This window comes from Trichosurus vulpecula, chromosome 1 (genome assembly GCF_011100635.1).
Source record: "Trichosurus vulpecula isolate mTriVul1 chromosome 1, mTriVul1.pri, whole genome shotgun sequence".
NCBI lineage: Eukaryota > Metazoa > Chordata > Mammalia > Diprotodontia > Phalangeridae > Trichosurus > Trichosurus vulpecula.
Genome location: NC_050573.1, coordinates 506,068,607 through 506,094,532, shown reverse-complemented (window position 1 = coordinate 506,094,532; position 25,926 = coordinate 506,068,607). Strand labels below are relative to the sequence as shown.

General features: G+C 34.1%; 1 protein-coding gene across 3 annotated transcripts in view; it reads right to left on the bottom strand.

Moving 5' to 3' along the window:
* The window catches only part of DMXL1 (Dmx like 1), a 146,089-nt gene that overhangs the window by 33,744 nt on the left and 86,419 nt on the right, over positions 1-25,926 (bottom strand). For 2 of the 3 annotated variants that reach the window (XM_036740774.1, XM_036740775.1), the window contains 6 exons: positions 19,026-19,204; positions 16,399-16,544; positions 11,045-11,130; positions 9,633-9,834; positions 7,367-7,484; positions 5,350-5,412 (listed from right to left, as the gene is read on the bottom strand). In XM_036740774.1, coding sequence (XP_036596669.1) covers positions 5,350-5,412; positions 7,367-7,484; positions 9,633-9,834; positions 11,045-11,130; positions 16,399-16,544; positions 19,026-19,204 — 794 coding nt within the window. The remainder of the gene's footprint in view (positions 1-5,349; positions 5,413-7,366; positions 7,485-9,632; positions 9,835-11,044; positions 11,131-16,398; positions 16,545-19,025; positions 19,205-25,926) is intronic. The other variant, XM_036740776.1, reaches the window with a different exon arrangement.

Below are 25,926 nucleotides of genomic sequence, written 5' to 3'. Positions count from 1 at the left end.
AAGGTATAGATGGTTTGGGATCTGAACCATTTTTAAAGGGAAATTTAAAATCAAAGATATTCAGAAGTACAAAATTATGTACTTGTCAACCAAGGTTAATTTCTAACTGGTAGAATTTTGTATGATACACATTTTTTCATCAAGTGAAAAACTGAGGTATCTACATGCAATTAGCTCAAATGATTTTTTGCCAAACCATGTGAATAATTATTCTCCAAATCTGATGTCAAACCTGTTCATTTTTCATAGAAAAATATTTCCATTTGAACTCAGAATACTGCTAAATTTCTATATTTGTAATGTGGCTTTGAGGTTTCCTTGGCTTGAATATCACAACAAAGGCTATCTGATGGCCATACTATTAGTAAGTTTACTTCTTGCCTTAACAGTAAGAAACAAAGCTAGATATTATAATTTAAACTAACTGCAACTTAATGGGGTTGACAGGGCTAGCTATACATCTGAAAAATTTTGTAAATTATCATTTACCTTAAACATCACTGTAGTCACATAACATTCTACACCTACTGAATTTGCAACTAAGAAATCCTACCAAAAAAATTTAAAAAGCTTCACTAACGAAGGACTAATTCAAAGTGCCATCTTAGAAGAACCAAGTGGCTTACTATTCATATCTGAACATTGTAATGTGAAACCAAAGTAAGATCAAAGACCCTTGAATTTTTTTGTCCTGTTCTATTGTTTCTGGGTCCAGAAGCTTCCTGGATTATTCCTATCATCCTTCTTTGCACCAGTTTGGGTGTTAAAGAAGGCCACTGGACAAAATTCAGGCTTCTTGGGTCCACTACAGACTTATATTATTATCTAATCTCATTGAAGTCCTCACTGTTGCATAACATCTGTTGTCCCTGGTTGACTTTCCCATGGCATTATTCCAAATTTTCTCCTTCTCAAACAATACACACCACCATCTTTACCATCTTTACCCAAGCCCCCAACAGATCAATAAGGACCCTGCTTCCTACTTGATTGAAAAAAATGAGGCTATCCACTGTAAGTTCCCTCTCTGTCATAGTTTCACATTTCAAATCATCTCAGTATGATCCATTTTCTTTTCCTTTAGGTTCAGAAGATAAGGTGGGCCTTGTTGCCAATGTGAATCCTTCTAACTGTATCTTTGAATCCATTCCTTCCTGTTTCTCCAGGAACCTGACCATTCTGCCATGTTAGCTCCCTCTAATGACTAATGTCTCCTCTTCCCCTGACTCCTTCCCTGTAGGCTTAAAACAGGCCAAAATTTCCATCCTTAAGAGAACTGTGCTTGACTTTAATATCCCTTCAAACTATTGTACTATGCACACTTTCCGTTTTACAATCAAACTCCACATAGCCTGCACTTCCTCACCTCCCAGTCACTTCTCAACCTCAGGCTTACATTTTTTTTCTCTCTAAAATCATCATTGCTTTTTTTTGTGCTAAATTCAATGGCCTTTATTCAGTCCTCATCCTTCTTGACCTACCATTTCTTTGGTCCCTCATTTCCTTTCAGGTACTCTCAGAGTTTTCATGACACTCCTTCATCTGTTGGACTGATCCTTTTGGGGGTATTATATATGCCCTTTCCCCATTTGTAGGTTCTGTTCTGGCACTTCTACTCTTCTTTCTCCACACTATTGCCATTAAAAATTTCACCAACCCCCATTATTTAACTATTATCTCTATAGAAATTATACTCAAGCCTCATCTATCATCTGAGCTCCACTACAGAATTTCCCACTGCCTGCTGGACATCTCAAATTCAATGTGTCTAAAACAGAATTTATATTTTCCCTTGTCCCAAGTTCTATACTTCTGTCAAAAAGCACCACTAGTCTTATGACCATCCAGGTGTCCCAACCTAGGAGTTGCCCTTGATTAATCAGCTACTGAGTCTTATCAATTCTACCTCCTCAATATCTCTCCTATTCCTCTCTAGTCAAACTAATCACCCTAATCTAGGCTCTTATCACCTTTTGCAGACTGTTGCAAAATCCTTTTAATTGGTCTTTTCTGTATCTAATCTCTCCAACATCTAATCCATCATCCAAAAACTGCCAAATTAATATTCCTAAAATACAAGTCTAACCATGCTACTCCTCTGCTCAAGATGCTTTTATGGTTCCCCATTGTCCATTAACATAAGTCCTTTAATTTAAATTAAAATTTAAACTCAATTTCATAATTTAAGTTTTTCATAATGTGACTCCCACTTAATTATTTCTCAAAATGATTACTCATGCACTGTGGTCTCTTGCTGTTTCCTAAGTATGACATTCCTCTCGTGCCTCCATATCTTTGAGGCACAAGATATCCTTCATGCTTGGAATGTACTCCACCTTTCTGAAAACCTAACTACCTTCAAGACTCAACAAGTGCAATTTCCTTCAAGAAGATTTCAGTAGTTACTAGAATTATCCCCCCAACCCCCATGTTTCTTCCTTTTAAAATACAATTAGACCTGTGAATCAATTCATTGATGGAAGCAAAGTTCCTTTCCTATTGAATATTGGCACATTCATTGCAAGTGACACTCTTAATTCCCTGGAGTATTTCTACTTGCCCAGAGTAACACAGCTTAAAGTCAGAACTTCCTATCTCTAAGGTCAACTCTTTATTTACACTTTCTGTGTGTTTACTTTAAATGGATTCTCTATTTACTTATAACCTTTCATGTTATATCCTCCCAGTAGAACATAAGATCTTTGAACACAGAAACTGTTATGTTTAAGTCCCTATTGCCTGGTACCTTTTTTGGACTAGGGATGGGGGAAGTAGATCTGTCATTACATTAGTATAGGGAACTCCCACAGAACAATCTCACTGTGTCAGTGAAGACCAGCAACAGTTCTAAAACTTAGAATCTTAGGGAGTTGTACTAAAGCAGCACATCACAGAGAGCCAGACTAGGAATCAGTTAGCTATGGTCCTGCCTCTGGCAGATGCTGATAATGTGACATTGGTCAAGTCATTAAACCTTTCCAGTGACCCAAATAAGACTCCAAGCCTGGATTAAGCATTAGATTTGGATTGAAGAAGACGACTTCAAATTCTACATTAGACTCTTATAACTTGTGTAATTCTGGGTCACTCAACCTCTTTCAGGCTGAGAGAGCTCATTTGTAAAGTGTGGATAATAATAGTGTCTAGCTCACAGGGCTGTTGTGAAGATCAAATGTGGTAATATACGTAAAGTGCTTTACGAACTCCAAAATGTTTATATAGAACGTTAAGGCAATGGAATCAAACTCAATTACAAACAATGGAGGGAGGAGAAGATATTGACTTTGTTGTTCTTCAGTTATTTCAGTCATGTCCGACTCTTCACAACCCCATTTAGGATTCTCTTGACAAAGATACTGGGCTGGTTTACCATTTCCTTTTCCAGATCATTTATAGATGAGGAACTAAGGCAAAGAGGGTTAAGTGACTTTCCCAGGATCACACAACTAGTAAGTATCTGAGGATGGATTTGAACTCAGGAAGATGAATCTTTCTGGCTCCAGGCCTAGCACTCTATTCACTGTGCCACCTACCTGCCCCAGAACATGAATTAGAAAACCACAAATTAACATTATGTATGTTGTACTGTATTTTTATTTATTTTGTTAAACATTTTCCAATTACATTTTAATCTAAATCAGGCTGTAAGTTTTAACACCTCTGATTTAAGTCTAAATAATGCTTTGCATATATCATCTTACCATCTTAGAATTTCATGTAAATTTTATTTACAAGATTCTGCTCAAGCACCACTTTTGTGAAGCCCTTCTTGATTTCCCAATAGTGAAAGTCCTTCCTCCCTAACTACCTTGCATCTATTTTGCATTTATTCTGTATTATCTCATATTTTGCCTTTGTATCTCTATCTCCTAAGCATAGTACCTGGTGCATAGTAGGTACTTTGTAAACGTTTGTTTTTGGAAGGTAGATATTACAGTATTATTATTCCCATTTTATAGAGGAAGAAACTGAGACTGAGATAAAATAAATAACTTATGAATGAGTCATACACTATATAGCCAGTAAATATCAGAAACAAGGTGCCTAATCTCCAAAATCAAGCACTATAGCCTTGTTATTTCTCAGGCACTTGATTTGACTTCACTGACAACATCAAAAGCATAATTTCTGGAAATGAATTAGTACATGAACTATATCAAGATTTACTTAGGTAAATTCAGAATATTTTTTTTTAGTTAGTAGAAACACAATGAGGGGATACAGCTATACATTGCTTTTTATCCTCAATGATTTCTATCTTATAGAATTCATTACCTAAACTTTCAAGAAACAGTAGAATTTTTGGAAAATAATGTAGGTTATACAAATTTATTTAGAACTAATATTTATATAAATTAGCATTAAAGTTTGCAAAGCACATGTGTTAATTTGGTCATTACAACACCCTTGGGAAGTAAGTGCTATTCTTATACCCATTTTTATAAATGAGGAAATTGAGGGAGAGGTTAAGTGGATCCTAGGATCACACTAGCTGTGTAGCCAGTAAGTACCTGAGTCAGGATCTGAACTCCAATCTGTATATACTACTCCACCTAGCTGCCTAACAATCCTGGAATTTTAAGGTTGTAAAGCAACAAATACAGATAATTCTTGTTCTTAAATCCACTGTCTTATCCAAATTTATTCAGTCATATACTTATGGATGTACAAAAATAAAAGAAAAAAAGTTCAAGGATGTTGGTGTTTTTCGCCCTCTGAATTCATCTGAAACACTCTGCTAAAAGTCTAAATACTATACTCAAACCATAAATTCAAGTATTTTTTGTATGCTGAAGTTAAGCAACAATTTCTTTTTGGTGAGAGAGTATTACTTTTCAATGTAAAAACAGAAGTTCTCAACTTTTGTAGCTTTGTTTTCTTATCAGAAAATAAATGCTATTATACTATGTAAATTATTTTACAACACACATTTGAACATTTTAAAATAAAATGTGATCTGTATAAAAGGTTTGATACTTTATATTGTTCATTTTCCAAAGTTTTACTTAGTTATAGTTCTAGTTAGGCCTATACTAGAAAAATCTGTAGCCATAAGACAGGAGGCATTCAACTTCTTTAAGACTGAAATCTCTAGCTGTGTGACCCTGGGCAAGTCACTAAAAGGAAAAAAAGAAGACTGAATTCTCTTATTTAATAAAACAAGCAAATCAAATAAAAAACCATTAAACTATTAGCAATCCAATACTCAAGTTTAATGGGTCGGTAGTTTTCTGAGGAATAGTCTGTTGCATAAAAGAAAAAAAAAGGAAGAAAGCAAGAAAGGAAAAAAAGGCAAAGAGTCTTGTTGAAGAATGAAATTTTAAATTTCAGCTAAACGTTATTTTGTACCTTGTTGAAGTTTGGCTCCTCCATTATAGAATTTTTGATGGTTTCACTGTGGTCCTCTAATGACTTCATCAAAAAAAAAAATAACCACATGACAGAGTAAAGATAAGATGCAACATGCAAAATTATTGGGAATATTTTTTAAATCTAAGTTTATTTTACCAAAACAGAAAAATTAGTACCCACTGCAACTAGTGTACGACTAAAAATATTTATAAATACTTAGTGTCATTAAAAAAGTCCTTCAAAACTGATGAATCTCTCATGAAAAACAATTATTTTACATCTTAAATTATTTCACTCATTTGATGGTGTTAATATTACATTAGAGAAAAGATTCTTAACCTGGAGTATGTGAATTTGTTTTCTTAATATTTTGATCAGTGTATTTTGACATAAATGGTTTTCTTTGTAGTTATTTTATGCATTTAAAACCATTATTCTGAGAAGGGATACAGAGCCACCTGCTGACTGCCAAAGGGTCCATGACACAAGGTTAAGAACCTCTGCAGGAGAACAGGAGAACTTAAGAGGTATCAGTTTTAAAGCCATATCATCTGGACATATTAGTAGTTTGCTTATACACTGTCAGACTCTATTTCCAGAAATATTGCTTCATATGCAATCTAATTTGGAGCATTTACATATATAGTAAACTCTCATGAAGAAAGTTTTGTCTAATCAATGACTTCTTTTCCCTGGTCCTTCTCTGGCCTTCTCCTGTCTGTAGTTGATTTGGAGGTATATTCTAATTGTTTAAATGATGATTATAGGTTGTTATTGAGATTCCCTCTCTAATGTTTTTGGAAGAAATAAAAAATTACTGAAAAGGAAGAGCTTTAAAGATAAAAGAATCTGAAGTGATTTACATGGGACTCAAATACTTCCAAATTAACCTTTACATACCAAATTCATAATCTATAACACACCCCTTGGTTGGGAAGGGAATCCTATATTCTTAGGAACAAAAAGAAAATATAACATTTGGACTAAAATTAAGTAAAATACTAGAATCATGAGAAATAAGATGAAATAATTATCTACTCTGTTTTTCAAGCAAACAAGGAAAATGAAACAGCAACGATAGTTAGTATTTGCCACAAAATGCCTTAATGTATTCCTAATATTTCTGTATGAAAATTACTTGATTAATAAATATGAAGTAAACCACACACATTTATATAGTCCACATAATTATGAAGTTATGTTCTTTTCTATGGAAAATTGTGGTAAACAGAGACAGAATTTTAGCATGTATAAAAACATGCATTCTACCCATGTTTGTTACCCTGATTCATTTTGGTTCAATTGCTTTCTGAGCTTTCTTGCATCTACCTTTCACAGCTTGCTTAAGAAAATGTTGAATTTAATTATAGTTGTTCAGTAATTTCCATTTCTATTTCCAAAACACTGCATCTTTTCAGTTGTCAAGTACACTATTTCAGAATAATGGTTTAGCACTAAGGAAAAGGCAGGTTACCGATAATGATTACACTTGAGACCTGCAGGATCAAAAGTGGCATACAGAGAATCATCAAAATAGATGACAAGGAACAAGACATATAAATAAGCCAAGTAGATAAAAGTATTTGTTAATTGGGAAGATAAAGATACAATACAGTGTTTTATAGAAAAAAAAAATCCAAAAAATATTAGAATTGCTGAAATACTTGAAAACCTCATCAAGTCATTCTTTTAAAAATTCAAGAAGTATACATCTTAATAGGTATATATACCACCTAATCAAAAACTTCTATCTTGGAGAGCTATATAGTTAAAAACACTTTCTATAAAAACAAAAAAAAATCTCTAGACACACCTCCCAAATTGTACACTATATTCAAAAGGTTTCAAAAATTGTGATTATCTCATCTTTCCCCTCAATTCTTTAAATATCCTCTGTTCATATTAGAATCTAATTTTCCACCAATAATTTGCTTTAAATGAAATGTTAAATCAAATCTTGAAGCTCTTTAACCCAAAACAACTTTCATTAAAACCAATAAATTTTAAATTCTACCTCATTTAGGCATCTCTTCTTAGTAAATATATTTCTAATAAAAGTTTCTTGAATTTCTTCCTGTTTCACCAAGTACTGCCAAAGTCTCTTCACAGACAATGCCAGATGATGTTTAGATCTGTAGACAGGTAGATATAGTTAAAGAAAAAGTGATTATTAATTTATTAGCAGGTGTTATACTGTCCTAACCCCTATTTAAGCAAATCATTCTTTTAGCTTCAATGAAAGTAAAAAGAAGTGTTGTTCCCAGGGTTTGATGAAATCTAGCTATGGATTGAGAAAAGACAGCACAGTATCTACCAAGGCTGGTAGGATATAAAATAAACTATGAAGGCGTAATAGGGGAAAAGGGATGAGCTGAATATGAAGGGATGATATCTAAAAAAATAAAATCAAATTAAAGGATGAGAGAGGAAGATATTGAGAGAAGGAAAAAGGGAGAGATAGAATGGGGTAAATTATCTCACATAAAAGTGGCAAGAAGAAGCAGTTCTGTAGGAAGGGAAGAGTGGGCAGGTGAGGGGGAATGAGTGAATCTTGCTCTCATTGGATTTGACCTGAGGAGGGAATACCATACACACTCAATTGGGTATCTTACCCCACAGGAAAGAAGGAGGAAGGAGATAAAAAAGGGGGGAGGATAGAAGGGAGGGCAGATAGGGGGAGGAGGTAATCAAAAGCAAACACTTTCAAAAAGGGACAGGGTCAAGGGAGAAAATTCAATAAAGGGGGATAGGTTAGGAAGGAGCAAAATATAGTTAGTCTTTCACAACATGAGTATTGTGGGAGGGTTTTACATAATGATACGCATGTGGCCTATGTTGAATTGCTTGCCTTCTTAGGGAGGGTGGGTAGGGAGGGAAAAGGGGAGAGAATTTGGAACACAAAGTTTTAAAAACAGATGTTCAAAAAAAAAACCAAAAAAAAAGTGTTTACATGCAACTAGGAAATAAGATACACAGGCAATGGGGCATAGAAATTTATCTTGCCCTACAAGAAAATAAGGGAAAAGGGGATGGGAGGGGAGTGGGGTGACAGAAGGAAGGGGAATGGGGCAACCAGAATATATGCCATTTTGGAGTTGGGGGGAGGGTAGAAATGGGGAGAAAATTTATAATTCAAACTCTTGTGAAAATTAATGCTGAAAACTAAATATATATATACATATAATAAATTAAATAAATAAGGCAGAATTAGCCAAATGGAAAAGTAGGTCCAAAAGATCACTGAAGAAAATAATGCCTTAAAAAACAGAATGGAGAAAGTGAAAGCTAGTGACTCTATGAGAAATCAAGGAATTACAAAACAGAACCAAAAGAATGAAAAAAAAATGGAAGACAGTGTGAAATATCTCATTTGAAAAACCACTGACCTGGAGAATAGATCTAGGAGAGATAATTTAAGAATCATTGGACTACCTGAAAGTGGTGATTAAAAAAAAGGGCTTAGACATCACCTTTCGAGAAATTATCAAGGACAACTGCCCTCATATTATAGAACCAGGGGGTAAAATATAAATTGAAGGAATCCACTGATTGACTCTTGAAAAACATCCCCAAAGGAAAACTCCTAGGAATATTGTGGCCAAATTCCAGAGTTCTCAGGTCAAGTTCTCAGCAAGCAGCCAGAAAGAGACAACTTGAGTATTGTGGAAACAAAATCCAGATAACACAAGATCTAGCAGCTTCTACACTAAGGGATCAAAGAGCTTGCAATATGATATTCCAGAGGTCAAGGGAGCTGGGATTGAAACCAAGAATAACCTACCCTGCAAAACTGAGTTTAATACTTATGGGCAAAATCTGGATTTTTTTTTTCTTGAGCGGAAAAGGCAGGGCAACTGGAGTTAAGTGACTTATGACAGTTCCTGAATCGAGGAATTTATATTCTGTGTGGATGAATAAAATTCAATTCAAAAATGAAAAAAAAAAGAAAATCAATGCTGAAAACTAAAAACGTTAAATAAATGAAAATATTTACCTTTAAACAAATTAAACAAATACCTAGTAATCACAGGAACTCAGTAGTTTTAGACCACAAAATGAAATGGAAGAAAAATCTGACGTGGCAGACACAAGGAAAACCTTTCTTCTCACTGAATGAGTAATTCACAGATATTTTCTCTTCAAAAAGCATTGTAGATACATATACAGTTACTTACCAAAGTAGCCTCATATGCATAGAGAACTTCAAACATTTTACTAATGACAATGATCAACCACAAAATTCTCATAGATAGCAAGATAATATTTGTAAAAATACATACTTGAAAGGGGTGTTCGTAGGTTCAAGCAAAGCTTTGTGGCGAAGAATTGCAGGACCTGCTGACAAACTCTCCTCAGAGGTATGAATTGAAATGTAATTTTGAGGTGGCCCACCATGTATTTCAAGTCTTCGAAGGAGGACTTGTTCCCAGCACTGAAGAGCTTTTAGAACTGCATGACACAGTGGTGAGCTAACTGGAAGCTCTAAATAGAAAACCAAGTAACTCTAATTACTCTTTAATCCTTCAGTCTAAAAATGGTTTTCTGACATTAAATATTAATACATGTTCTTTTCTCTTGGAAAAATCCAAAGGGTTTTCAAATATGTACATCTTTGATATTTATAGCATCTGAAAACAAGACGTAAATGTCTTATAAAACTACAAAAAGATACTAGGATCACATCATGGCTAACTATTGTAAAGGAATCAAACCAAATCAAATCACGACTTATCGGTAAATTATAATGAAAATGGAGCAAGGAAAAAAATTGTTATATAAGAATTGTTGGTTTGCAAAATAGGATGAAGACCCTAGCCTTTTGGACTGTCACATAAACTGCTTTCCCAGGTAGCTAGAATTCAAGATATTTTGCTACTGGCTCAAAGACAAATTTTTCTAAGATAGCAGCAAATTCCAAAGCAATGAAGACATTTCCTGATAACCTTATTTCCTCTGTCCTCTCTTGTTGTTTCTTCATGCCATATTTTCCTGGTTTTCTTCCTACCTCTCTAATTTCTTTGTCTCCTTTACTTAATACTTGTGGTTCCTAAGGTTCTGACTTTAGTCCTATTTATACCTCCCACTCTCACAGTTTCAACCACCAACTCTACACAAATAACTCTAAATCTTTATCACCAGACATACCTTTGTCTTTAGCTCTCTATTTATATTTTCCAGTGCCCACTGTCTAGCTCTATTTGGACATCCTTCCGACAATTCCTAAAGGACATATTTTCCCAAAATGTATTCTTCTTTCTACCTCTTCTAAAACAAACTCTCTAGTCAAAAATGATCTTTCCTTCCTTGGACTTTGAGTAACACTGTATTTGTGCTTATGTACTTATCATGAGTTTTGTCATATATGTTATTTCTCTCTAAGTTGTTTCTCTCTCCTAGACTGTAAACTCGAGATTTTGTGTCAAAATTATTTCTGCATCTCTTCTACTACTTTGCAGAGTCTTTTGTACATAGTAAGAATTTAATGTTTCTGTAAACTGAATTCAAAAGTAATTAAATAGGTCTCAAAATAATTATTTATAGAAATGAATTCAAATATAAAATTTCTGAAGTATTTATCAAATGGTTAAAGTGTTTGCTAAGATGGATTAAAAAATTATTAATTATTCTGTTTAGCAGAAAGGGTCTAATCGATTCAAGTAAAGATAGTAATGGATAGTAAAGTATTTATTACCTGAAAGATCATGACCAGCCAATGGATAGAAAGTCTTCAAATTATGCAGCACCAACTGCACCATAGCCAATCGCATCAATGACCAACTAGAAATAATACCAGTGAATTATTTATAAATTTATTTATAATTTTAGAATACATTGATAAGATTTTCTCTTTTTAGTTAAAACAGTATCTGCCACTTGCTCCTTTTAACACATTATCATCACAATCTTATTCTGTTCTCATCTTTCTTGTTTTTAATCTTTCCTAGGAAGGTTGAATTTCTTTAGCAGCAAAAAGAATTGATTTTAAACTAGATTTTATGAGAATAAATTAACTAGGAATACATTAACTAGGAGAGAATGAGAGAGGCAGCATTGCACAGTGGGCAGAGAACCACCCTTGGAGTCAAAAATACCTAGATTTGAATCCTGTCTCAAACACAGAGGCTACGTCACCTTGAGCAAGTCATTTAATCTCTAAGTAGCTTTGGCAACTCCCTAAGACTATATAAATTGCAGAACAGTCAATGATCTGCATTATTAGAGGGAGTTTCCTCACCATGAGTTCTCTAAATCAGTTAAATCACAGTTACTGAACGAAAAGAAAAAATCCCAAGGAAGACAAAATTACAATAATTAAAAAATGAAATGGAAAATACATAGCTCTTTCATGAAATGTTTTTATTTAAAAGTATGGAGAAAGGGAAATAAGTCAAAGTAATTAGAGGCCGAGGCTCGAGGTCATAATATTAATAAAAATATCACTCATTGCTATAGAGTTGGATTAGAAAGCTCAAGTGTTTCTGGAAAGAAAATATTGTTAAAAACACCTTGCACATCAGTTATATATGCACATATTATAAGAAAATTGTGTGGATATACATAAAAGAAATAGAATATTAAGATTCATATACCGGCAGGCATTTGTTATAAACCTGTAAATCAGGAAGAGAATAAGATATTCTTTGGTCAACCCACAAAAGCAGCTTTAGGTCTTGTTATTACAGACTTCATCTAGATATCTTATATCAAAATAATTCATCAGGGCACGGATCATGAAATGAGTTTTCTGACTGCATTCAGAAAAATTTTCTACTGTAGGGGGAAAAAAAGCTTAGGTTCACATTGAAAGGGATCTCAGAGATCATTAAATCCAACCAAATTTTACAGATGTCATTTTAGATTATGCTTTGAAAATAATATATTGCTCCTGTCAAAATGCTAGGCATTATCAGGAAGAGTTCTTTGCCTCCTCCATTGTATACATAGGGGCCAGCTCCCATTAGAATATATATGTATAGAAGGCTTTCTCATTTTCTTTGCTTGGCTATTCCATGACACTACATTGTTCTAGTCATTCATCTACATCTCACTGGATCCACAATCCCACTCATTTCTTAGTAATCACTAAAGATATATCTCTGAGGTTCAAATAAACCACAGCAATTCTAATTATTGTCAAATAGAAATTTAAGTTTTTTTATCTATATCTAATCTTTCAATCCTGTATTTGTAATGTTTTAATTTCTACTGCTTTTTAAGAAATTTTATAAGACAGCTTTTAAAATGTAGAATTTTGGTTGTAGGTATACTCACTTTGTATAACATAAAAATGTTTGTTTTCCCTTATTATATATGGCTGACTTTAAATCAAAATGTCTCTTTTAACATTTAATGCAACTAATTACCCTTCTGACTTAAATAATTTTATTTCAGTTTTGTGACCTATAAAATGGGTGGGGGAGGGTGGTTAAATGGATGCCCCAAATTCTATTGCAGAAGGCAAAAATTGATCATAGAATAATAGATTTAGAACTAGAAAGAAATTTTATCCAGACAATCACTTCATTTTATAGATAACAACCAACAAGAGTTGTAGAAAGGTTAAATGAGTTAAAGATCATACAGGTGTAAGTGGTAGGGTTAGGATTTGAAACCAAGTTCCCTGACTATAAATTTAATATTTTGGCCACTGCATGACATTCTTTCTTATATCATGTCCATTTTTGGTCATCATGCTGTGAGTACATTTTAATGACATAAATTTTTCTGAGAATTTATAGAAGGCAATAAAAATCATTAATGAGACAAAATAGATTCCAAAAAAGAAAGACTAAAGATCATTTTAGTATAGAAAGAAAAGGGTAAGTGGAACTTGATCAGTGTCTTGTGGTATCAGGGGCAGGGACCATTTGTTTTGGATTTTGCCTTTGTATGTGTGTGTCTTGTGTATTACACGTAGTAGGCATTTAATGAATGTATGTAAAAATAAATTGATTAGACCAGGATTTCTTAATCTTTTTTGTGTCACAGACCCAGATTCGGTATGGTGAAGCCTCTGGATCCCTTTTCAGAATAATGTTGAAATGGATTTTTAAAAGTACATAGGATTACAAATCAAAACAGTTATATTAAAATACAGTTATCAAATATATAAAAAACCAAATTCTCAGACTTCTCAGATAGCAGGTTAAAAACCTGTAAGTTAGACTGATCAGCTGTTCTCAAGGTCTACGGATAGATCTCTCTTATCACTGATGTGAGTACTCCTTCCACTGGTGCAGATCTGAATCCCTTCATAGACTTCCTATTCTTTGCAATTTCTGTCCATATCCTTTCCTTGAGGGTCTAAGAACTGAGGGGTTCTTAGACCTTTTGCCCTCATCTCCAACACTGTGCCACTTATCACTGCAAAAGACAGCCACATAAGAATAATGGTTGTTTTATATTTTTGTTTATTTCATGTGTTACTGTGGCCAAAAAAAAAATAACCAACCCTCTTTTGATGATTCTATGATCTGTGATCAAATATCCTAGATTTTTGAGCTGGAAGAGATATTAGAGCTCATCTAGCCTAGTGGACTCCCATATTTTTTTGATAACATACCTGTTGCTGATGTAATCCTTATATACATGTGCTTTTTTAGTAACTATATAAATGTAAAATTATACTGATAATTATATAATTATAAAGCTTAGATAAAATATAGCCATTTAAAAAGGATGAGATAATGATGGAATAATAGTAGATCATGGAGAAAATAGGGAGCCAATGAAATTTAATGAGCAACTTGGTTAGACCTGTGTTTTAGGAAAATTACTTTAGCAGCTATATAAAGGATGAATCGGGGAGAGGAAAGACTTGAGATGGAAAGAGGCTTTGTGATAGTCCAGCTGATAGGTGATAAGGTGATAATTGGGAGGGGTGGTGAGGAGGGGAAAGTGGGGGATGTAAATGCATGAGCCGAGAAAAGGGAATAGATGTGAAAGACACTGTGGAGGTAGAAATGACAAGATCTGGCAACTTAGTGTATGCTTGGGGTGAGAGAGAAAATGAAGAGTAAAAGATAAAGCCAAGTTTGAGACTGCATAATAAAGATGGTAGTACTATTAGGAAAAACAGAGAAATTTAAAAGAAGAATGTATTTGTAGAGTAAAAGTAATGAATTTTGTTTATGGACACATTAAGTTCGCAATGTCTACAAAATAACTAGTTTAAAATATCCAAAAAGCAATTGTGATGTAGGCAGGGGTGTACTAGAGTCACAGCTTGTTTTGTGGTTGATTCTACAGTTTTAATGAAGTGTGGCATGCGTACAGTCGGGGGGTGGGAGGGTTGAAGCTAAGCGTTAAACATTTACCAGCACTGGATGCAAGACTGGATGCAAGACTGGGGAAAAAAAACAGGGCTGATTATATAGATCTGCATAGAGAGAAAATTAAAACCACTGGGAACTTGAAGTCATCAAGTGAGAAAGTATAAAGAGGAAAGAAGGCCAAAGACAGAATCTTGGGGCAAACCCAAACTTCATGGCATGTGATATAGGTGATGATCTAGTGAAGGAGACAGGAATAGTTAGAAAGGGAGTAAGAAAATTAAGTGAAAGCAACCTGAAGACAACCAAGTGAGGAGAGGATGGGCAACAGGGTTAAAAGTTGCAGAAACATTAATAAAGATGAAGAATTGAGAAAACATCATCATATTTGCAATTGAGAGATCGTTGGTAACTCTGCAGAGAGGATTCTGTTGAATGAGAAGTCAAGGAAAGAGGAGTTTGAACACCTAGGAGTCTTCCCCTCTATTTAAGGTCACTGAGCACAAGGACTATTCCATTTTTCTCTCTATATCCCAGCACCCAGGAACTGGTCTAATAAATCCTTGTTGGCTGATTAATCTATGCTTTTATATGTCACTGGTATTTGACTTGAGCAAATATCCTACTGATTTTCAAGATGCCCAGGGAAATACAATAAATTCTGACTTTTACAAAGTACTTCGAATGTATTATCTCATTGCATCATCACAAAAACATGTTAAGAATTATGATCCTCATTTTACCTAAGTTTTTCTCTCTCTTCTCCAACTCTTATCCTGAAACTAGAGGACCTCAACATACAAATACCTTAACTTCACTAACCTAGTAAATTCTTAAGATCTGCTGCACCATCCCACTTGAAGTACCCAGAGGAACTTGATTGTACAAGTCTGACTAATCTACCAGAGCAATCTAAATAGGCAGAGACATCAGAGGGGAGCTCATTTCCTCAGGACACCCTTAAATGTCAGTCTAACATGTTTGCATTTTATTTGATTAGGGGCACCACCAAAGATTTCTGAGATGCCAAGAGACCTATGCATTAAGAAGTTTCCTCTGTGAGCAGTGTGAAGAGCAGCCTGGAGAGGAGGGAACTTGCCAGCCAGGGAACTAGATAATGACATCATAAAGTAAACTCAGGAATATCACAGAAGGAGATACTAGAAGGAGGTCAAATTTTGGAGGTAAGATAAACTCAACTTAGGAAATGCTGATTTTGAGTTATTGATATAGGTAGAGATATACAGCAACTAGGAAGAAATGTGAGAATGGAACTCAAGATAGGTCAGGTCTGCACCTACAGACAAATTATTTGCATAGGAAAATAATAAAAGCAATGGGAACGAAGGAGCTCACCCCTGAGAGAAGGCCCACATTGAGTCGATAATGGTGACAAAGTAAAAATCGGATAGGAAAGAAAATGGTCAAGATCTGAGTGTCTCCGTCTAAGGATTAAATTAACATTAAAAGGGTATGGTCAATAGTCTAAGATCTTGGGGGGAAATCAAAAGGAAGGTCCTTAATTTTGAGATAAGGGATCCATAAAGGTTTCTAAAGGCTAGGCAGTAGTTTCAATAGAATAAATAATAGAGGATAAAAGGCAGATTACAAAGAATTGAGGGCCCAGACACTGAAAAGCAGAGGCAGAAATATAAGCTAACTGGTTTTCCTATAATGTTGTATAAAGATTAAAAATCTTACATAAAAGATCAAGTACTTGAAATTCTTTAGAAACAAAAATGTCCCAAAGAAACTTAAAATACATATTTTATACCTGTATGAATTTGAATTAGCATGCTCTTGGAGTTGATAATTTGAAGTTAAAACATCTTCATCACCATCCTCATCCTCATCATCACCACTTTCCTGACTCTCTTCTGAATCATATTCTGCTCTACTTTGGGAAGGTGGTAAAAAAGGCTAAAATAAAATTTTATAGAATTCATAATCCAAACATGTTAACCAAGACATCCAAATAAATATCCAAACAGTTGTATTTTATGTCATTTTAAAAACATTTGTATAGGCACTTCTAATGATAGCATTCAAAGGACATTCTGACTCTGGCATGGTACAGGCAACAGAGGGAGCAGAAAGACATCTGTGAATCCTACTAAAATTGAGATGTCAGTGGTATAAGACCACTGGTGACATGAAACTAGCCAACATCAGTACACAGTGCCTGGGACATAAAAAAACTTCATAAATGCTTGTTCCATTGTTCTTTGTGCTTTGGCATGATGGTGTACCAAGCAATTCATTTGTCTCCAAAACATGACCACAGTGAACCTGAAATGCTTCCTGGGTTCTTTTTCAGGTAATCCTTTCATCTCCTCATTATTATTCTGTATCTCCTCTGCTACGTGTAGCTAAACACCTCAAAAAGGCCATCTATAATAGGGGCCTCCACTTTTTCTCCTCTCATTCTCTTCTTAACCCCTTACAATATGGCTTCCAACCTCAATATTCCATCTGAAACTGTTCTCTCCAAAGTCACTAATGATCTCTTCGTAACCAAATCCAAAGACCTTTCCTCAATCCTCATTCTCCTCCATGTCTCTGCAGCCTTTGACAATGTTCATCATTTTTTCCACCTTGATGCTCTCTTCTCCCAATACCTCTCTCTCCTGGTTTTCCTCCATATGTGATGTCTCCTTTAGTGGATCCTCATCCATTTCATGCCTCTAATCAAAAATATCCCTCAGGGGTCTGTCCTGGGTCATTTTCTTTTCTCCCTTTATACACGTCATTTGATGGTCTCATCAGCTCTCATGGATTTAATTACCATTTCTACGCTGATGATTCTCAAATCCACTGATTCTGCCTCAGCCTCTTTGCTGACCTCCAATCTTGCATCTCCAACTGCCTTTTAGACATCTTGAACTGGATATCCAGGAGTGATCTTAAACTCAGTATGTCCAAAACAGCATTCATTATCTTTCTCCTTAAACCTTCCCCAAGTCCCTTGGGGCTTGTGACCTAGGAGCCATTCTGGATTCATCATTATCTCTCCATAACCCCTCACCTTTTTCCAGTATCCAAGCTGTTGCCAAGACTTGTTGACTTCATCTTAGCAATATCTCTTGAACACAATCCTTCTTGCCTCTGACACTGTCACCACTCTAGTGCAGGTCTTCATCAGCTCGTGCCTTAATGATTGCATACTGGTAGGTCTGCCTGCCTCAAGTCTCTCCCCACTCCAATCCATCCTCCAGCAAACCACTAAAGTGATTTTCCTAAAAGACAGATCCCCTGTCGCCCTGCTCTGTAATAACTTCAGTGGCTCACTAATGCCCCAAGAAGCAAATACAAAATGCTCTGTCTGGCATTCAAAGGCCTGAATAACTTAGCTTCCACCTACCTTTCCAGTCTTCTTATAACCTTAATCCCTAACACATACTCTTTGATCCAGCGACTGCCCTCTTGACTGGTCCACAAACAAAACACTCCTTCTCTCAGGTCCAGCCATTCTCTAGCTGTCCTCTATACCTGCTCTGGCTACGGACCTCCCCAGCTTCCTTTAAGGGCCAATTAAAATCATACCTTCTACAGGAAGTCTTCCCCACCACTTCTTAATTCCAATGCCTTCCCTTTATTAATTATTTCCTATTTATCTTGTATATGGCCTGTTTTGTATAGATTTGTTTGCATGTTGTCTCCATTAGATTGTACCCTCCTTGAGAGTAGAGACTTGTCTTTTGCCCCCTTCTGTATCTCCAGTGTTAGCATAGTGCCTAGCACATAGGAGGTACTTAATGAATGTTTACTGACTGATTGGTTCTCTGATGGTGCTTGTATGCTAGAGCAGGTAAGTCAGAAATATTATCTTTGATAAGTGCTCCCTGAGTGGTCTATGGTGTACCATTCCTCCTGTATGTCTGGGAACAGGCAGCAATAAAAACTGCAGAGACCAAAGGAATCAGTCAATGACTACTTTCACACTTAAGCTGAAGTATCCAACTTTTCTCCTAGGACAATGCCCACTAACATAGTGCCTGGCACACAGTAATGGCTTAATTAATGCATATTTTCTTCCATTACTGAAGCCTTGGTCTCGGAAAATTTCATATATTAGTATTAGTCCTCTCTTTTCAGGCTTCAGTCCCTCCATCCCCTTGACATCACGTCTACCTCCTTCTCTTTGCTTTCCCCACTTACATAATGTATGTGTGCAATATCCTTTTTGTATCAAAGTATAAACTCCCCCTTCTAAAATCTCTAAAGTCATACTCCATCAAAGTATTGGCTTTTATAAAAAGGTTTAAAGAGTTTAGAAAGTGATCATGTCATCTTTTAAAATAAATCTTTTAAAAAGTGTTCTGATAAAATATTTAAAGACAGAAGCAAATGGAGTCTTGTTTTTAAATGAATACACAATTACTTCATGATTACATTAGGTACCTTTGCTATGAAATAATCCCAGATACTAAGCTCAGGAGGAATAAATTTTTCCTTATAAGTAAAAGACTCCTGGTCTCCTATAGGTGAGGAAGAGTTTGGTAGAAGGCACTCTTTGGAAGATATATTTGATGGCCTAGATCGTTTGTGCTGTTTTTCACCATCTTCAATTGGAGAAGAAACTAAACAAAATTTAGGAAAAAAAAGATTATTAGTAAAGAAGAAATACAATTTTCATGTTCAATAAGATTTATGGTTTATTTCTACTTAATATGATCTAATTTTATTTTATCTCCAACAAAAATAAAAGTGAGTACAAGAGGCAAAATCTTCACATTATTCAATTAAGAGGATAGAAAGGGAAAAATGAAAGGGGTAAAAAACCAATTTCTTGGGAATCTTGTCATCATTCTCCTATTCCTAGGATCTTTAGAAATCGCAGGATTAGGATTACCACTATAAGGAATCCCCCATCTCTACCTGAGGGGCTGATTGTGTCAAGTAAATGTGGATTCAAGGTAAAAATTCACTGGGGGATTTAAGTAACGTCTTGGTCTTACGTCAAAAATGTATGCTATTCATTAGCAAATATGGAAAATAGCAAAATAAGATGAAAATTATAAAAATTAATTTGCATAATCAAAAATAAGAGCCAGGGAAGGGAAACATGACTTCCTAGTCACTGGTGTCATTTAAGCATTAAAGACAGTCTGTATTGTAAATACCAAATACTTTAAATAATTTATTTTCCCATTCATTTAAATATATTTTGTTATTTAAAAAATATTTTATAATTTCATTAAAATCTATTAGCCAATCACGAATGTCATAAAAAGTAGATGATCAAAAAGTGACAATCATTCCATATCACTGTAAAATGATTTCCTTTTTATGTCAATTAGTTTACTTACCTTTGAATAAGATGTAGATATTTGTGCTGTAACATAATTATTCTATATTTTATTTTTTAGAGATGATCAACTAGCAAAACAGCATGCACATGCATTTTTAAAGCAAAACTTATTAACTTTTAACATGATTATTAAAAAACTTAGGAAATTAAGAGAGAAAATATATGAAATATTAGTATTGTGGCACTAAATACAAAAGCTAAATGTTATCATTAATTTTCTTTTAAATAATCAGAAAGGTATTTGAAAATGTTTATTTTTATGTTTTTGCCTAACTTTGGTAAGTAATTTTTGGCTTAAAAGAGTCAGATAATCAAAATTACCAATATATTATGGACATATTTAAATATATTCTAAAACAGTTTTGCCAGATTTTAATTTATTAATGCATAGTTATAACTTGGAAATGTTTTTTAACTTTTCAAAATAGTTATCCTTAAAACCTAATATTAGGTTAAAAAGTACCTATTTTATAAATGACTGCTTTTTAATGGATATAAAGAGACATAAGAAAAAATCCCTGACAAAATTTAACTTTTGTCAACAATAATATCGACATGCATTTTTCTTCACCATTAAAATGTAGTAACAAAAAAATTGAAAGTACGTGTTTGAGGTAAGTTTAGGAAGATGTTTTGTTGTTTACTTTTTTTTTTTAAGAATAAGCAATTCAAAGTACAGCCTGTGAATCCAGCTACACAATGTTGAATCAGAAAAGAGACTGAATAAATGAAAATGGAATAATTTGATACGGTCTAAGGATAGTTAAAAATTTCCAAAATTACTAAAAAAAAATTTCTTAATACATTGTTGGCAAACAAATGTAATGCAATAAAATGTTTTGGGAAGAGAACAATCATAGAATTTTGGTGTTGAAATAGATCTTAGCAATTGTCTGTTTCATCCTCTTCATTTTAATGATGATTTAGAAGAGATCCAAACAATGGAAGAGGTAAACAAAAAGGCCTAGCTTTATTCTTTTTCTTCATATTGCCAAAGAAAAAGTTATTCTATCACTTAAGAGTTACAAAAATTATTTAGGCAGAATTCTCAAAAGACTAGTAGTGAACTGATATTTGTGACATTTAATATGTTACATTAAACATGTGACATTTAATTTTTGAAAAAGAAAAGGCCATCTGCCTCACGACAGTAATATCTATTCTGACCTGAAGAAACTGAAATGCTGTTATGGAGTTAAGTTCTACATAGAATGGAGTACCCCAAATTCTAACTCCTTCTCAAGCAACAGCAATACCCCCAAATCATTTTATGCTGTGCACAACTACACTTAAGTCATTTTAGTTTTGACCCAAATGTTGGTGGCAACAACGATATGGAAATTTGGGACATAGTTGGCCCAAAATTCTTTGGTATATGCTGCTGACCTTTATATGCTGGGTATCTTTGGTATTCCTTGCGCAAAACATATTGTTACAGGACTATTAAAAGGTTAATGTACTAGTAGTGACAAGAATGAAATAGTGTACATGTAAACAATATTTAGGGTAGAAACTATTAGACTAATCATATAGGTGAAAAAAAATAATGTTTACCAGAAATCTACAATAGACTATGGAGAGAAGAGAGAAAATATTTAGGCCTTCTGCCTTAATTCCTTCAAATTCTAAGAAGATAGTGCTCGTCAGAAGAGGAAGTCTCCCTGGGCATTTATTTTGCTTTCACGTTTGCTGGGTCTTCCTCCAAAATCTTACTCTGATGCCTTATAGTGGAATGGAGGTTACTCTCAATTTCTGACAGTTTTTCTGACAATTTCTGAACAAACTGTAAAGGTTTTAGATACAAACCTAGTGGGGGATAATAAATCTTTTATCTAAAGATAGTCCAATGAAGTCCAATTCACAGAAGTTTAACGGTTTTGCAACAAATGGGGTACCAACCCCAATTAGAGATCCTTGAAGTATTAAATTACCAAAATAGCCAGATATTACTTACAATTCTAAATCCAGATTGGAATTTCACATCTTAGAGTATCTAAAACAAATCTAAAATCTAATCTAAAACAAAGAATCTAAAACAAAATTGAATACTACACAGGTTTAGGGAACTGTGATGTCTACTCAAGCTTAGGAATATACAAACAAGTAAAGGCACTTGAAAAAATGATCTGATAATCACTTAAACTTGTCTTTAAATTTATCTTCAGGCTTACACTTAGCTTTCGAAGCAACAGGAAAGGGCAAGAGTTCTTGGAGAATGGGAGCATGGAACATGATAGTACATCTATAGCATTTCTCTAAAGACAGATTCATCAATTCAACATTTATTGCTATATGTAATGCACTGTTAGGCACAATAAAGACAAAAGTTCTTTCCAAATGCCAAAATCTCACCAAATTTCTAGAAAAATTTTGGTTCCTGTGCATAAATAGGAAACAAACATGGATGTTCTGTCCCTCATCTGTTTGGGTACTTATTAAATTCCACTAAGAGCTCTCTGTAGCTTTCCCTTTGGTTTTAATTCTGATGGACTTGCCTTGCTAGAACTAAGTAATCATAGATAGTATTTTACTTTAGACCACAGGAACTAGAAGTGAAAGAGAAGGCTATGGATAGCATTAGATTGGATAAGGTTAATGATTCTTGAATCATTCCTGAAAGCAACAAGAAGTTTTACAGGCTTGTGGCCCTTTCACTATGTCCTAAAATGGCATCCCCTTCCTTTTGAGAGGGCAGATCTACCCATCTTCAGGAGAATAATGGCCATGAATAATACAAGAATATACAAATGCCAATTTTACTACTATTCCTTCCAAGCTTGATCTGGGACAATTTCTTTTCAACAGAATAAGAAATCTTTGTAGCATGAATTATAGTCAATACATCTCAATTTATACATATAGTTGTAAACCAACAACACAGCTTTGTCTTTAACAAATAAGAGGCTAGAAGGACAAAATATAGCACCATGAAAATTTGTCCCTGGAATACATCTTTTCCCTATATAAATATGCCTCCACTCTTCTTTCCCTATCTTTCTGTCTCTCTGTGTGTCTCTATCCATTTTATTAACCCTTTTTGTACTCTTTTATTTCCCTTTTACTTGCTTTTTAAAAATCTTCAAAAGATCTAGGAGACTCCTTCCACTAATGTAGTATTCAACTGCTTCTAATGACAAGCCCCTCTGAAATTGCTTAGGCTATTCTTCATACGATCACCTGTCCCTAGGTTTATACACAAAGTCCTATTAATTTGGTAGGATTTGTAAGAGCGTGGTCTCAGCTAACATAGTCTTCAGGAACCAAGGCTTACCTCCACACAAAAGACACAGGAATATGATTTTGGGGGGAAGCATTCTCCTTTAAATGGTCATCATCAGAACTGAAGTTTAAATATTATTTAATGATTCATGATACAGTTGAATCTTCCCTATTTTTACTTTTAAAGATAAATGAATAGGATATTTTTATATCTCCTTTTTAAAAAAATCAAATTCAGCTGCATTTGTAATTTTCTACGGGTTCATGCACCTCAACAATTCCTCCTTTGAACTGTGAAAGTCAGTAGGTGTCCCTGCAGAACAAAATGCACTGTTATTTGCATATAATGTGGTAGCATTATGGTCACTACCCACATAGAGATCAAAGAAGAAAGAAAAGGACCCACACATACAAAAATATTTACAGTAACTCTTTTTGTGATAGCAAAGAACTGGAGATTGAGGGGATGCTCATCAACTGAAGAATGGCTGAACAACTTGTGGTGGGTGCGTGTGTGTGTGTGTGTGTGTGTGTGTGTGTGTGTACTTATGAATGATTGTGATGTAATACTATTGTGCTATAAGAAATGATGAAAAGGATGGTTTCAGGAAGAACCTGGGAAGACTTATATGAGCTGATGCAAAGTGAAGCAAAGAGAACTAGGCGAACACTATACACAATAACACCAATATTGTAATGACAATTAACTGTGAAAGACTTGGCTAATCTGATGAATACAATGATCCATGACAATTCCAAGGGACTTATGATGAAAAATGCTATCCACTTGCAGAGACAAAACTGATAAATACAGTGCAGATTGAAGCATATTTATTTTTCTTACTCCCCCCTCCACAAAATGACTAATGTGGAAATTTTTTGCATGACTTCATATGTATAATGAGTATTGTATTTTTTGACTTCTCAATAGGTGAGAGAGGGGGTGGAAGAAGGGAGAGAATTTGAAGAGAGGATAAAATTATTTTTTAAAGCAAAAGAAAAAAAATTTAGTAGAGTCCATAAGTTAATCAAGATTGTATACCCAGTTTCAGGCTATGGTAAAATTTCACAGCCGAATAAGTAACGAGTTTCAGGAGAGTAGTATGGAGTAGAATAGAAGGGAAGAATGGGATGGAGTGACAGATACTAAACCCCTTTTGCGTGAAGAAACTTGGCACTAATACCTAAGTCAGACGTGAGGCAATGACTATTTAGTTATAGAATTCTTGAGTAGTAATGCAGTGGTTTGGAAGAGATAATTGAGAAACTTGAAAAGTCCTATCCTCTATACCATTTGACTCTGAGACATTAGCAAAAGTAATAAAGTAATAAAAGTAAAAAAGTAATAAAAGGACAAGTAATCTTTGAAATACCCATGTGATCAGGAAGCAAATGTTCAGATCCTTGAAAAGAATCTCAATTGTTCCTGAATTTATTTTACCTTTTGGGCAGTTGTAAAGTGTGAAAAGTTCAGAACTTTGAACATTAGCTAGTATGCTATGTAAAAGCTTTTAAAAAAAAAATGAATTCGACAGAAAAAAAATCACAGGCTGAAAGTATAAATCTACTGTTAACTATAATTTTGGGAAATTTAAATAATGTAAATGGCTAACAAAATAGGTCAAAGTATTCCATCTTCTGAGCTGGAAATTTTTTGTTGTTATAAGGCTTCTATCAACAATATTCAGTATTTAATTTTTAAAATCTTCACAAATCGCTATGAATAAAAACATCTGGATTTACAGGTCTGTATTTAGAGAGAAACAAAATGTTAAACATGAGGCAAGCATACTTCAAAAGACTTCAGCGACATTCCAACAGCATTCCAACATATGACGTGCATACCAAAAAAAGCAATACAGTACTTGTTTTGAATTTCATTCACTGGGTAGATCAAAGCATTGCAATCATAAATTCACAAATTTTTAAAGAGATCCAATAATATGAAATTCAAAGTTTTTTTTAATATGTATAATAAAATGCTGAAATAATGAAAAGTGCTTTTGTGGTTTTGTTTTTTAAACAAAAAAAATCAGATTTAAGGAAAAATTATGGATTTCTAATTGTTACTAGAGTCAAACTTAAGCACTTTATGAGATTATTACTGCTCAGGTAATGTCCATTATCAAAAAAGTGGCCATTGTAGTAAAAGATAGGATAAAAATTCAGCTGTCACATAACACTCCCCAAACAGACCTGCACCATAGAATTTAGCTAATCTGAGAACTGTCATTACTCAAAAATGGTAATATTAAAGAAATATTGAAAAAATATTGAGGGAAATTTTAGGATTTTGTATGACCAAATTAGTAATAATTTTTTTTCTAATCCACAAAAGCAGCATCTAATAAAACAATCCAAACTTTTCTTAAGAAAATTTGGTTTACATTTTATATCCTCAAAAAGCAGTTAATGACATTTAACATATGGCAATATTAAAGAGAAATGTTCTATTTTAATTTGTGAGATAAAAGTTGGGAAGTAAACAGAAATGGAAAGTAAATTGACTTATTGAATTAAGAAAAGATGATAACCAATGACTTTTCAATTCCTCTCCAATTATCTGAAAAGTCCATGTTTAAAAGAGACATCTATAGGTTCAGACTTCAAAAAATGTTTTTTGTATTTTATTTTAAAATCCAGAAACATGAGGGCTACTCAATGTGGTAGGGGCATGAAATGCTCCAAATAAGTCAGTTATCCAGATTCCTAAAGAGTAATACTTGTATAGCAATACAAACAAAATACTAAACTTGTATAGCAATATTTATA